This window comes from Colobus angolensis, unplaced genomic scaffold, assembly GCF_000951035.1.
Source record: "Colobus angolensis palliatus isolate OR3802 unplaced genomic scaffold, Cang.pa_1.0 Scaffold111, whole genome shotgun sequence".
Lineage (NCBI taxonomy): Eukaryota > Metazoa > Chordata > Mammalia > Primates > Cercopithecidae > Colobus > Colobus angolensis.
This window is the reverse complement of record NW_012112142.1, coordinates 6,136,534-6,149,876: the sequence shown is the minus strand read 5'-3', so window position 1 is coordinate 6,149,876 and position 13,343 is coordinate 6,136,534. Positions and strand designations below refer to the sequence as shown.

The window sequence follows — 13,343 nt, the reverse complement described above, 5'->3', positions numbered from 1 at the left end:
TGACAAAGTGATGTTCAATAAACACCCACTGATGATACTAAAAATAAGATATTCGGAAAGAAAGTAATATCTTAGAGATGCACACAATTTTGAACCAAATATATTCTTCCATATAATAGAACTTGATATCTGAAGCAGAAAATAATATTGAGCAGATTAACATACTCTGTCCCCAGATGATTTTGTTTCCTCATATACATAGCTAAATCTGTAAAGTGCCCTCTAGAAATGTTTATTTGAATCTATAAATGACTCTTTTATTACTTAGCTACTCAAAGTAATTATGATATGATAATAAGTGATATTTTAAGTTCTTTTTGAAAACAATAATGCATTCTGATAATATTATACAGAATTAAAAACCCGACACACAGAAACTCTTCTGACATGACTGTCTGTACTTGTTAAAGATCAGTTAGATAGCAGCAGTGAACCATTTGAAGTTCACTGCTAAGTCAAATTTGACTTTTTAGTTTAAAGTCAAATCATCATTATCAAATATGGAATGTGAATACAATGGATTTGATTGTTTTAAATGAACCTATGAGGCACAACAATAATCTAGTCACTTAGAAAGTAATGAAGCATACTGAAATTTCTTCTGTGAAGGTAGATGATACAAAACCCAGAAGCCCTTTGCCTTTGAACAATTCTATCCATTCCAAAGTAAAATACACCCCCGTCACTTGGGTTTGGCCATTCCAGTGACAACTATATATTAGCTTACCCTGCTTCCTTACTCATTTACATTTTATTATGAGGTCAAGGAACGGCTCACTGTGGAGGTCACATTCAAGTTGACACCTGCATAAGAAGTGTCAGCAATAAGGCCATTTCGGGAGTAGAGACTGGTGGGGAGAAAGAGTGAGAAGGTCAGAGTTCAGTAAAGTCCAGACCATGCACAGCTTCAGGCCAGGTGAAGAATGGGAAGCTTTTGGCAGATTTTAAGCAGGGGGATGTCATGATCTAATGTTTTCAAAAGACCACTCTAGCAGGAGGAGTGTGGTGGAGTGAGAGTGGGTGTGGGTGTGGGCAGACATGATGGCAGCTCTGCAATGAAGACCAGGAGATGAACACAGGATATATTTTGGAGTTGTATCTGATCGGGCATACTGATGGATTAGAGGGGAGTAGCAGTAAGCAAGGTAAAACTCAAGGCTGCCTTGATGGTATTTGCTGAATTGAGGAAAGGCTGTGGGAAGAATATTGGGGATAGGAGAGGAGTAGGGGTGAAGCAAGAGTCTAGTTTTGGGTTATATTAACCTTGGAATGTCTGTGATATATCCAAGTAGACACATCAAGGAGGCAATTGGATCTAAAAACTTTCAGCTTGGTAGAGAGGTCAGGCTGGATTTATAAATTAAGTAGCCATCGGGTTATTGCTAATGTTTAAAGCTGTAAGACTGGGTCCAGGTTGAGAGTGTGGCTGAAGTGCACCTAGGACCCAGCCTTTGGACACCTCACCACTGAGAGTTTGGAAAGAGAAAACCAGCCTGCAAAGAAGACTGAAGTGTTCCAGTGTGGAGGAAAACCATAGAAAATGGCATCCTGAAAGTCACAAGCACGTAATGTTCAAGACGATGAGAGCGTTCAACTCGGTCAAATGCTGTGAAGACATCAAGGAAGCTGGAAACAGAAACATAACTATTAGATGTGAGAAAACTAGAGGTCATGGGTGACCTTAAAGAGGCATTTCAGTAAGTATGGGGGCTGGAAACCTATTTAGAGTCAACTGAGGCAAAAATGAAACATGAAAATATTAAGACAGCACTTTTGTTTGCTGTCTTGAGTAGAGAAAAATGGGGTAGAACCTGGAAGGGGATAATATGTCAAGAAAAATGTTTGAGTAGAAATGAATACCAGTGAGACTGATCCAATGAAAATGGAGAAATTGATGGTATAGGAGAAAAACAAATTTAACTGCAGGAGAAAGTCTTGGGAGCAGGTAAGAGGGGATAAGAGGAAGCACAGCAGAGGGACCACACTTAGATGACAATAGGAACTCTCCACCCATTGCATTGGGAGGAAAGTCAGAGCGTGTGAGTTTACACATAAGTAGGTTGGTATATTTTGAGGTACATGATGAGGGGTTATTTTGAAACTAGACACAGAGCGTATGTGTACTATGGGATATCAAAGCCAGTGTACATCATTTGTATTAATGAGTATACACAAATATATTGATCACCATCTTAAAGACATGATTAAGGCAGTAGAGATAAGGATTTGAGGATATATCTTAGACATTGTTTTTGCCTGATTTGATTCTTCCATTTCTACCCATTACATTTTCATATACTGAAGATCTATGACTTTCTAGTTAGATAATTTTATAATGCTACCAGACAGGGAGCTAAACTCAAAATCTATCTTCCTTGAGAAGTTCTATCCTATTGTCTTAGTCTTCTCTGATTGTTTCTTGACCTCTAGGCTGCACCTCACAGGACAGTTGGCACTCAATCATTTCATATTTGTCTGCTGCTCATAGGTCTTATTGTCTTAAATAGATGTTAAGGTTCCAGGATGCGGCCAAGTATTTTACAATAAAATATCATCGTCTCTCCCACTGCAAAAAAACTAGTATTAGACATAAAGTGAGTACTTAATAAATGTTTGTTGATCAATTTATCTTTTAAGGGTTGAATGGCTATAAAGAGTTTTATGCAGTAATTCCTTGGCTAACAGACTACACGTAATTCTTCATGGCACCTGCTGGGCATTGCTGGGAGATGATGAAATCATTCATCAATTTTCTCCTTTTTATGCTATTCAATTAGTCTGTCTAGGGCAAGGTCTAGAATGTATATCAATCAAAAGCACAATAATGACCTGTGTACAAGCTATCTCCATACTAATGATTTGCATCCACTATCTTACAGAAAGAGCTTTGGTCTAAGAAAGCACTGAAGTGAAGGAAACTTTAAGGAGAATACTGTAGTAAGAACTGAGAATTACCCAGTGTTACTGTTGCAAATAGTTTAATGATGAATTTGAAATCAATTTGGCAGTACCTTTAGTGGAAAAATAATATTAAGAGAATACTCATCACTATAGCCTATTTTGCATAGTCTTAGATAAAATTTTTCTTCAGCCTGCACTGAAAGCTTAAATGTCAGTAGATTTTTACTATATGGACTTCCAGTTTGTTGAAATTATGTGTAGCATGTTTAGTTTTTAATTTAATTCCAATTCTTAAGGCAATTAAAACTATTTGGATATAATATTTAAATCAGAATCCAAATATGGCATACATACATTTTTCTTTTAAGAAGTAGTTGTACTGTCATACAATATTGACCTTTAATTTTATGTAACAGGTTATCACGGAAAGTTAAAGAATTCATCATCAGAATAGCATTTAACCAAAAATCCCACATACCATATACATGGTAGTCCATAGAGCTCTGCAGAAGTGAGTGATTACAGCTACTGTAAAATTTTGTCATTCTATAAAGTAATTATTGACAGAATAAATGACTGTTTATCCATGTTATATGCAAATTGACAAAGATAATATCTGATAAAATGGAAAACACCAAGAAACTTAGAACTTCAGAATATATGAAACTCATACCAAAATATAATTAGCAACACTCTTTCAGTAGAATCCCATAGCATGAGACAATATTAATAGAGAGAATCTTTTAAGAACATTTGTTGCATAAAATATTTTAATTGAAACAATTAATGAATTCCATAAGATAAGTGTAGATTTACAAGATTTCCATTTTTCAATACTTACATGAAAAGATCTGATAACAGAGCCACTAAGTATAGGTAAGAAATATTAAACCTGTTTAGCTATTATTCTAGGTTTCTATTCATTTCTCACTAACTTACATTGATTTTTGTACTGCTTTTATTCATCCTATAAATTAGACTCCAACTGGTGATAAAATGTCAAAGTTTGCGTTGTTCATCTAAAAAAAATAAATCTAGACGATTTAGAATTATTTTAAAATTAACCAATAAACTATGATCCATTTGTTCTCTTTGTGAGTGCTTGGGTGGAAAAGGAGACATATTAGTACATTAGTAAGGTGTTTCTTTTTCTTTAATCACCAGGAGAAAAGATATATGAATCTTTTTCTTAAAGCTTTTTTCTTTCCCACGGAGACAACACATCTTAAAACGAAGGTTAACAAGCAATTAATAGCACAGACTTAACTAAATATTGCAAATGTGATAGTATAATATCTTGGTAAATATGGGAATTTTGAGAGCCATAAAATTAAAGACTTTGATATGTGTGAGATCAATAGACATGACTTATCACTATTTAATATGAGCTTTAATTTTTAAATGCCATGATCCAATGAAAAAGTATATTACACAGGAAAATTGAAATTTCAATAAAGAATCAAGACAAAAGAAACAAACTTTATATTAAAGAACCTCTAAAGGTTGTACTTACGCAGCAACCTCCTCTTTTGACAATCCTTTGAAATTCACCTCTAGATAATGATCTATGTCATCTTTTTCTTTGATCAATTGAGACCTAAATGAAATAGAAAGAAATAATAAAGCACCACCTTATCAAGTTGAAAAGCTACCAAACATGTAAAATGCCACTAGGAGAAGAGAAATATTTAGGGTATAATACCATATATAATAAACACAATAGCTATAGAGTTAGGTCATTGATCATTTCAAAATTTTATCTTTCCTGAATGGAAAATGATAAGGAAGAATATTAAACCCAGTATGTAAACAAATAAAACATCAACACCTTGAAATAATTCACTTTCTACTTAAGAGTCTTCTCCTCAAAGCTTACAAGATCTTCTATTTTGCTCACATTTTTTCATGGTGTAACTTTCCACCTACTGAAGTTATATACTGTTTGGCACAGAATCCAGAGCCCAGAACACCTGTTTGATTCAAATGTATAACATGAATTTGTCCCAAACATTACTCAATTTTGTCCTGAAATGCTCTTTGAACAGTTTTTAAAATTACACATAAAACTCAAATTACTAAAGATTCAAGGTGCAAAATGATTTTAAGAAGCCCTTATTGAAAATATATTATACTTGTAGCGCGTTCATTCTTCACACCCATTTGCACCTTTAAAAATAAGCATGCTATCAACTTCTCATAACTATGATGATATGGAACTAAACAAATATCAGTGTTTTATTCAGAAGCTATTAAAGAATGTTGATACAAACTTTGCCTTTATGGGATATGATAAAAATATTTTTCTTCAATGAACTGAATACAAGAAAAAGTTTTCTTTAAAACTCTTCCTATCCTACGGATATGAGATTTGGCTATGCTTTTGCTCACCTTGAAAACAAAATATAAATTAAATCCTTTAAAAAGACAGAAAAAATAAGCTTTTTCAGACTTCATAAATATTTTACATTATTCAAAAGTAAAACAAAAAATATGTATATATATATTATAGTATACACACATGAATTATATATTCATTGAAAGATTTATCTGCTATAGGAAAAGAAAATTTTGATTTACTATTTTAAAATAATTTTTATGTTAGTTTAGCTGAATGTATTTATTTTGGTCCAGGGGCTTTGGTCTTTCCTAGAAGAAATACTAAAAATGAGGCATGAGAACAAAGAAGCCTCCTAATACTTTGATCATTATGCTTGCAGGAATGGAAAAGTAGTCATATAAAGAAAATAAACCTATGTATGCAAACTATTTATATTGGTAAATAATATGTGTATTACAAAAAGTCAATAGAATTATAAATGGCAATTTCAAAATAGCACAGTCAGTTAATATTCATAATTATGACAAAATGTATCAGTTTCTCTGTCCTGCATTTCCTCAGTGACACTTTGAGTAGCTCAGCAGTCACTCATGGGCAGCAGCAGTTTGATGATGCATTTTCAGGCCCCAGCATCATTTCAGGAGCTGATTCATGCCCTCCAATCTACCCTACAAGTAAGGCTCTATCCTCCTTCTTACTAAACATAAGTCAGCCCTTGGGACCTTATAGATTAAAAGCATTACACCTTTCTGTCTGGGCATGGTGGCTCATCCCTAAAATCCCAGCATTTTGGGAGGCCAAGGTGGGTGAATCATTTGAGGCCAGGAGTTCCAGACCAGCCTGGCCAGCATGGCAAAACCTGTCTCTACTAAAAATACAAAAAATTAGCTGGGCATAGTGGTGCATGCCTGTGGTCCCAGCTACTCAGGAGGTTGAGGCACGATAATCACTTGAACCCAGGAGGCAGAGGTTGCAGTGAGCTGAGATCACACTACTGCACTCCAGCCTAGGTAACAGAGTAAGTAAGTGTAAGCTTTACACTTTTCATTCCGAAAGCTTCTGCTTTCTGTTTTCCATACACATTTAAAAAGGAAACTTATCTCCAAAACTCTATGGGAACCATGATATAATTGCAATAGGAAATAAAATGATGAAATAACAACTAGATTAATAAATAAATAAATATATTTGCAGTATTTGAATGTGGTTCATAAATCCTTTTGAAACAGCAGATTTCAATATTCTCAATATAACAAGGTATTTTTCTCTTCTCTTGAAATGATTTTATTTTCTGAGATACATTATTGACATTTCTTACTACACAAAATTCATTCTGTAGGAAAATAAGTAAAAACCAGGGGCATGTACCTTGGAATTTTTCTGGAGGAGCAAGGCAGCTTCTGTCTGGCTAAGGCTGTAAGCTTTGGGCGTGTCATGGGCAGTGGGGGCAGGGTGGTCATTTCGGACTACAAAAAGAAATAAGTAGAAATTGTATTTTAAAGAATAAATCTTTCAAAGGATCCTTTAAGACATTATTAGAGATTCACAGTCTGTCATCTTAGTTGAGAATGTCTACATGTAGTGCTATAGCTGTATTATTCAGGAATGATGCTCAGTGAGTGGATTCTGTAGGTTGCTTCTCTCATTATTTTCCTCCATTGTCTGCTTTTTGGCCAATTTATTATTTGTCTGTATCTTCACCACAAAGTAGATAAGAAGAAAATATGATAAAAGCATTGATGGTTCAGTTGGCATCTTTGGTAAGAGTTTTGTAAGGGACATGATTGCAATTAAAGAATAAAGATTTTTAGGATAGCTACGGATTTCCAATGTTTATGTGTTGCTTTCCGGTTATTATCAATAATTGAAAATTGCTCATACTTGCTGTTTTCTAAAAGCCTTATTGCTCGCAAATAAAGGCTTTCCCTCAGATGTGATAGATGATAAGAACAATTCTCAACAAGGAGACAGCTGCCCTGAGAAAGCACACAGCCATAACAAGATAATGAATCACTTCAAAATGTACTGTTTTTAAAAAGTTTTAAACAAAAACAACTTTATCTCACACTTTACACGGGTCAGGAATAAGGACAGGGTATGATAGACATGGATTTTTTCTCCTCCATGATGACAGGAGCCTCTGCAGAGAAAACTCAGAAGCTGCAGTAACCCAATGATAGGGGACAGGAATCACCTTGAAGTATCTTCACTCACTTTTCTAGTGGTTGATGCTAACTCTTAGTTGGGACTCAACTAGGGCTATCTGCTAGAACTCATACATGTGGTCTCCTCATGTGGCATAGGCTTCTTCACATCATGGCAACCTAAGACTTCTTATGTAGCAGCTCCAGGCTCCAAAGGCAAGTATTTTAGAGAAAAGCCAGGCAGAAGCTTTATTCCCTTTTAGGGTCTACCCTTGGAAGTCACATAGCATCCACTTCTGCTGTAATAACAAGTTCACCCAGATTCAAGGCAAATGAACACAGAACCATCTATTGATAGGGGAGTGTCAAAGTTTCATTGTAAGAAAAGAATATGGCATGGGAGATACTGTTGCAGCCCTTTTTGGAAAATGCACTGTGCCACAGTGGTGAGCAATTAGGAAGGCAAGTCTATAAAATCAAGTTATCTAAATCTTACTCCAAAGGGACACGTGGACATGATGTCTGTGAACTTAGAATAGAAAAATTGTTACATGGTGCAAGGGCTCTCAGATGCAAAAGAATCCATGCTTCTGTTACACAGAGAGGCATCCAAAAGGCCAGGGGCTCCTGATCTCAAACCCTCTATGTCCACCAGGTTTGACCTGTACTCTTAGCTTCACCAAGCAACTGAAAGGCTTGTTTTAGGTTTTAAATGGCTTATCTTCAGCATTACTACCTGTGTGACCCAGGGAAAATCACAATAAAATCTGGGCCTTGAATATATTCAGCAGATATTTAGTGAGCTCCTTTTTGGTGACAGGCACTGTTCCAGGTGCCAAAGATACAGCAGTGAAGAAAAAGACAAAACTCTCTGATCTCACAGACTTTGCAGTATGGGGGTAAATATGGAGAAAGACAATACACAAATAAGCAAAATATATAGAACCTCAGATGTTGATAAGATTCTCTACTGGAAAACAAAGCAGGGAACTAGAAACTACCCAAATGCTCACCAATGGCAAAGGGATGAATAAAAACAGAAGGAGACAAGCTCAAAGACATTACAGAGAATTTTGTTGGGTGTCCCAACAGTGTAACATCTTGAGGGTTACTATAAAAACTGGCTTTTATTCTCATTGAGGTAAGAATCCACTGGAGGATACAGGGCATAGAATTGACATGATCTGACTTTCATCCTGAAAGGATCACTCTGACTTTTTCTTTCAGGTTAGACTGTAGTAGGCGAAAGGGTAGACAGCAGAGAGGCTAGCTCAAAGTCTCCTGTGAAATGCAGGGGAGAGAGGGTGGTGGCTTAGGTAGGAGTAGAGAAGGAGAGATGTAGTCAAACCTGAAATAGAACCACCCGTGGATGGCTGAGACACAATATTCCTCTAGTGCTACAAAGCCATGGTGGAGGTGGGGGTGGAGAAGCACTAAGACGAGAGAAAATCTTCTGAAATTCAGTGTAAACAGACAGCTTCGTGTTACTGAAAAAGATTATTACCCTGGCCTAAAAATCATTTTTCACATAATTAAAGAGAATTCTAATGGAGATCAGTGGTTTATTTTAAATATAATAGAATCCCAGTACTACCAGTTTATCAAGGCGTGATACGATCTCTGAAACAAAATGCCTACTTATTTTTATGCAGTTGTAGCTTTAAAGTGCACAATCTAAACAGTAAATGTTAGTCCTCTCCTGCAGACTAAACATTAGAAACATACTATATTACCCTTCATAACTTCATAACATAATGACTTTTTTTTTTAACTTTAAAAATCTGTTTTTCTGATTAGATGTTACATTAAATAGTTGAGTTACTGGAATAACAAGAACTTACTAAACGGCGACATCATACAGAGCATATGGTAAGAAGTTATGACTCATGTGAGGTTTGAAGGGACACCAAAGCTCCCCAAACGGGCCTCCCAAGAGCTTACTTCACAGGAGCTGTGAAGACTGTTCCACAGAGTTCAGAGTCTTCCAATGTTACAGTGAACATCTGAATCATCTAAGTTCTTAACCCAGACCAGTGTAGCCCTAGGAAATTTCAAAAGGGAGAGAGGAAAACAACTAAGTGTGCCTTATTTGGGGCATTCCATCATGTATAAATTTTAGATTCTTTTCTAAAAGCCCCACTTGACTTGCCAAAGCATTATGCAGTGGGCACTGGGGCCAGGGTAATCTCTTCATAATTGCAGGGGTCTTTGAAGAGTTCACTAAGGAGGTTCAAAATGAGGAACAGTGCTTGCAATTTCCTTGAATACTAAGAATATCCAGCTATTTGTAGACAGATAAAAGAGAGCAGCCCCCAGAGGTGCTGATCCAGTCAACATAGCTCATCCAGGTGAGTATAACTCCCCACCAAAGTTGGCATACCAGCATGTCATATAAAATTTATCCTTTTTGATGTTTACTTGAGATCGAATAGAAACCAAATGCAAATGACATACATGGAGAGGGGTATGTCTTCTTTGTCATACAGATCAACTGCGCTTTTTTTTTTTTTTTTCAAACTCTGAGTCAACGTTTCCTACCATTAAAGTTTCAGCTGCCAGTTCCTTCATTTTGCTCTCCTCTGATCTGAGAACATTAGCAGCAGGAGCACCTTTACTCTTAAATTTAGTTTAATGTAAGTACTGCAAGCCCTGCTGGCAAGCCTCAAGGCACAAACTCTGAATGGGGGGTGGTCAGAGCTGAATGATAAAGTGGAAAAAAGTTATCAGAGCTGAATGATAAAGTGGAAAAAAAAAAGCATGTTGGAAAAAATATCACTCAATCAAACTATGTTGGAAAGTTTAAGCTTAGAGTGAGGGTAGAAGTTGAACAGGCTTTCTCCTTGTTTCTGAACCCCACATCGTGCCTTGCCAATGCCTATCGGGAAAGGGAACTTTGTTTCTCAGAATCAATACATGGCCACATAAGGTATTTTGTTTTACATAACAGATAATGTGTGATCTGAATTTTATGACACAGTTAATATTTTGAATGCACCAAATATTTAAAGGGGTCCTGTAACAAATTACTTTCTTATCTAAGTAATTGCCATCTTTTATGCCTTATAAGTTCAAGCAGGGTTTGCGGTACTTACATTAAATTAAATACCTGTAAAGAAAGCCTTTTGGTCTTTGTTAATATGAGTTGCATCATTTTCCTGGTGTTGGTCAGACAGCATTCTCAGTTTCCATGTGAGCTCCAGCCTAGACTCAACAATGAAGAATGGGACTAGTGCTATGAGGTGACTAACCCACGCCTGCAGCATAAATGGAGCACATCACCATTAGTTATGGCACCTCCTTAGGGTTCTCCTAGATCAGCATCTCAGGGGAAAACACACAAGATAGGTGTGACTGCAGGAAAGGATATTGCTCAGGTTCAGGTGAGTAAGAAAGAAGAAGAATGAAAAGATACCTCTTTGGCTGGCACCAGAATGAGCTTAGCCCCAGGAGCTCAGGCAGAATCAGCCTCTTAGGAGGACCCAGAGGCACCTCCCCAGTGCCAGCAAGTGGGCAGTGCTGCAGTATGGCACCATCGGGTGCTGAGACAAAGATCAAAAGGCCGCCTGAAGCCATTCCACTGTTGGTATTCAGAAGAGATTTGGTGTACCCTTTGATCTGCTGGTTGGCTCTTGTATCACAGTTACAATCTCTAAGTTTGGCCCCCACATGCAAAGACAAATGAGAATGGAGAAATACAGGATGAAAGGTTTGAGAGTGCTAGGTCAGGCTGAATGCGTCCCATGGTGTGAGTTTAAATTTTTGGCCCCCAAGTAAAATTCTTCAAAGAGTAACCCCCCTTCCCTCTATCCCCAGAGATGCCTTTATCAGGAAACACAAAGGAGGGAGGCCTACTACTGTGTAAACGGAGGCTACTTGGAGAATGACTATGTCTGAGGCTGACCAGTGTCTCCAGGGTTCAGTCACTTTGGAGTAAAAACTGAGATGAGAGAAATAAAGCCAGTAAAGCACAGTAAGCGAGTTTATTGTACATCATCACAAGTTCAAAACAAATATGATTTTACTAAAAATCATTCATAAGAATTACAACTTTTCTATTATCACAAGCTCTTTTACTATGAAAGTTTAACGAAAACTACAGAAGAAATACCACTATGCTCCCTAAGTAAAGAAAAAATAAATTTATGAAGAGTCACTAATAATGTTTATTCTTGGTATCATAATTTTTTGACACTTCTGGCACTCTCTCGTGGGTAATTAGATAGGTTGTTAAGTAAAATAAATAGAAAATACATTTCCTACCAACTGACATTGATGGCTAAATCACAAAATCAAGCAGGAAAAGAGTCTGAAGGCAATCCATATTTCACTTGACTTACATTTGCAGATTACTGCTGGTAGTCTCTCCAGGCTTATAGACTTCAGCCTGAAAATCAGGAAGCAAAGAATAATAGCAAAAAAGAAAAGAAGTTTAAAATCAGTCAGTAGTGGAACTCCTCTCCCCGCCCCGAGTCATGGAATAAGATTCACTCTTACAACAAATACTACTAAGTTCCTACCATCTAAGTTTAGATGAACTTTTAAAGAAAATCCCCAAGTATAGATCCTATAGGAGAAACTAATCACTAAATCAGTGAAAAGCCAAAACATCTGAAATATGTATATGTATTGATGTATTTCAATTCAAATGTGACATTAGGGATAACCATTTGCTCTCTCAAATTTACAAGATAGAGTTATCTTTGCCAAAAACCGAGAGCATCTCAGTTCCCTTTCTTTTCCCACCTAGTTCTCAACAGGACTAAAGGACTTATCCTATGCATAGTTTTTCACTTCCCTCAGAGGGTCAGGTGAACTGGGGAACAAGAGGGACTGGCGCCTTTCCCTACTTCTCTTTCAATTAGTTTCTTGAGGTACCTGGCGAGGGCCTGGACTCAGGAAGCTTGAGAAAGACTGATGGAGGAAGGGCTGTAGGGGTCAGGGAAGGGGCTGCCTGAAGAACAGCCCGCCTCTCCAAGGAACTGAGGAAGTCCTGTCCCAGCCTCGCCCCTGCCGTCACGAACCTCGGTGCACTCGCCCAGTGAAACACCTTCAGTTTTCCCTTCCACCGAAGTGAGTCCCCCACCGGCGGCAGGTGCTGGGCGTCGGCGCCGCCCCCTCCTCTGTTAGTGATTCCGAGGCCTGGCTGCGCCGGCGCGGAGAGAGGGGACGCCGAAAGCATCTCCAGGGAAACAGAGAGGCAAGGCGGAACGACCGGGGGTGGGGTTAGGCTAAACCGGGCCTTGGGATTGGGGCAGCTCCCAGACTCTTCGGGCTTGGGGGCGGAGTCCGGCGAGGGGCGGAGCTTACTGACGGCCGGGCGGGGCCCCCAGACAGCGGAGGCTTTTCGAGCACGGTTGCTTTCAGAAGTTAGCTCGCTTTTAGGCATTTTCACATAACCCAAGGGGCTCGAATTTGCCACTTTCATGTCTTTCGTGGCCTTGCATTCTCAATGTTTTTCTTCATTGCCCTTTTGTCCACAGGATTGATAGGAAAACGCTGAGCCAGGCATTCATGACCCCGTGACCTGAAGCCAATTTATCCATCTAGCTAAGTCATTCATTCTCCTCTTCCTCAGCCTCTCTTGCAGTCAGAACCCACCACAAATGCCTTTTCCTGTCCTGTCCCCACAGACAATTCAATTTTGAATTGTGGTTCGCTAAATACTCAAGGTCTCTTTAAGAGAACCTCCCTGCATCTATCATTCGTTTTGCATTTTTACCTGAAACTCAGGGTTTTATATTTACACTAAATAAATATCATCCTGTTAATCCTGGCCCATCATGCCATCTCTCCTCTCAGAATGAGTGCAAGGAAGTGAACCTTCTTGCTCATTCCCTCATATATATGGGGCAAGAAAGTGAGGCTTGCCGCTTGTTACTTCTAAAATACAGAAGTGCTGGAAAATTAGGCTTTTGTTCCTTGTCTCCTGTCACGCATTGTAGGAGAATGAGTCAGCAATA

General features: G+C 38.0%; 1 protein-coding gene across 1 annotated transcript in view; it reads right to left on the bottom strand.

Annotated features, from left to right (window-relative positions):
* The window catches only part of TTC29 (tetratricopeptide repeat domain 29), a 264,979-nt gene extending 252,401 nt beyond the window's left edge, over positions 1-12,578 (bottom strand). The window contains 6 exon segments of the mRNA XM_011956790.1: positions 4,415-4,498; positions 6,608-6,705; positions 9,325-9,359; positions 9,362-9,424; positions 11,721-11,767; positions 12,405-12,578. Of these exon segments, the coding sequence (XP_011812180.1) occupies positions 4,415-4,498; positions 6,608-6,705; positions 9,325-9,359; positions 9,362-9,395 (251 nt within the window). The 5' untranslated portion in view covers positions 9,396-9,424; positions 11,721-11,767; positions 12,405-12,578.
* Positions 12,579-13,343: the final 765 nt, after the last annotated feature.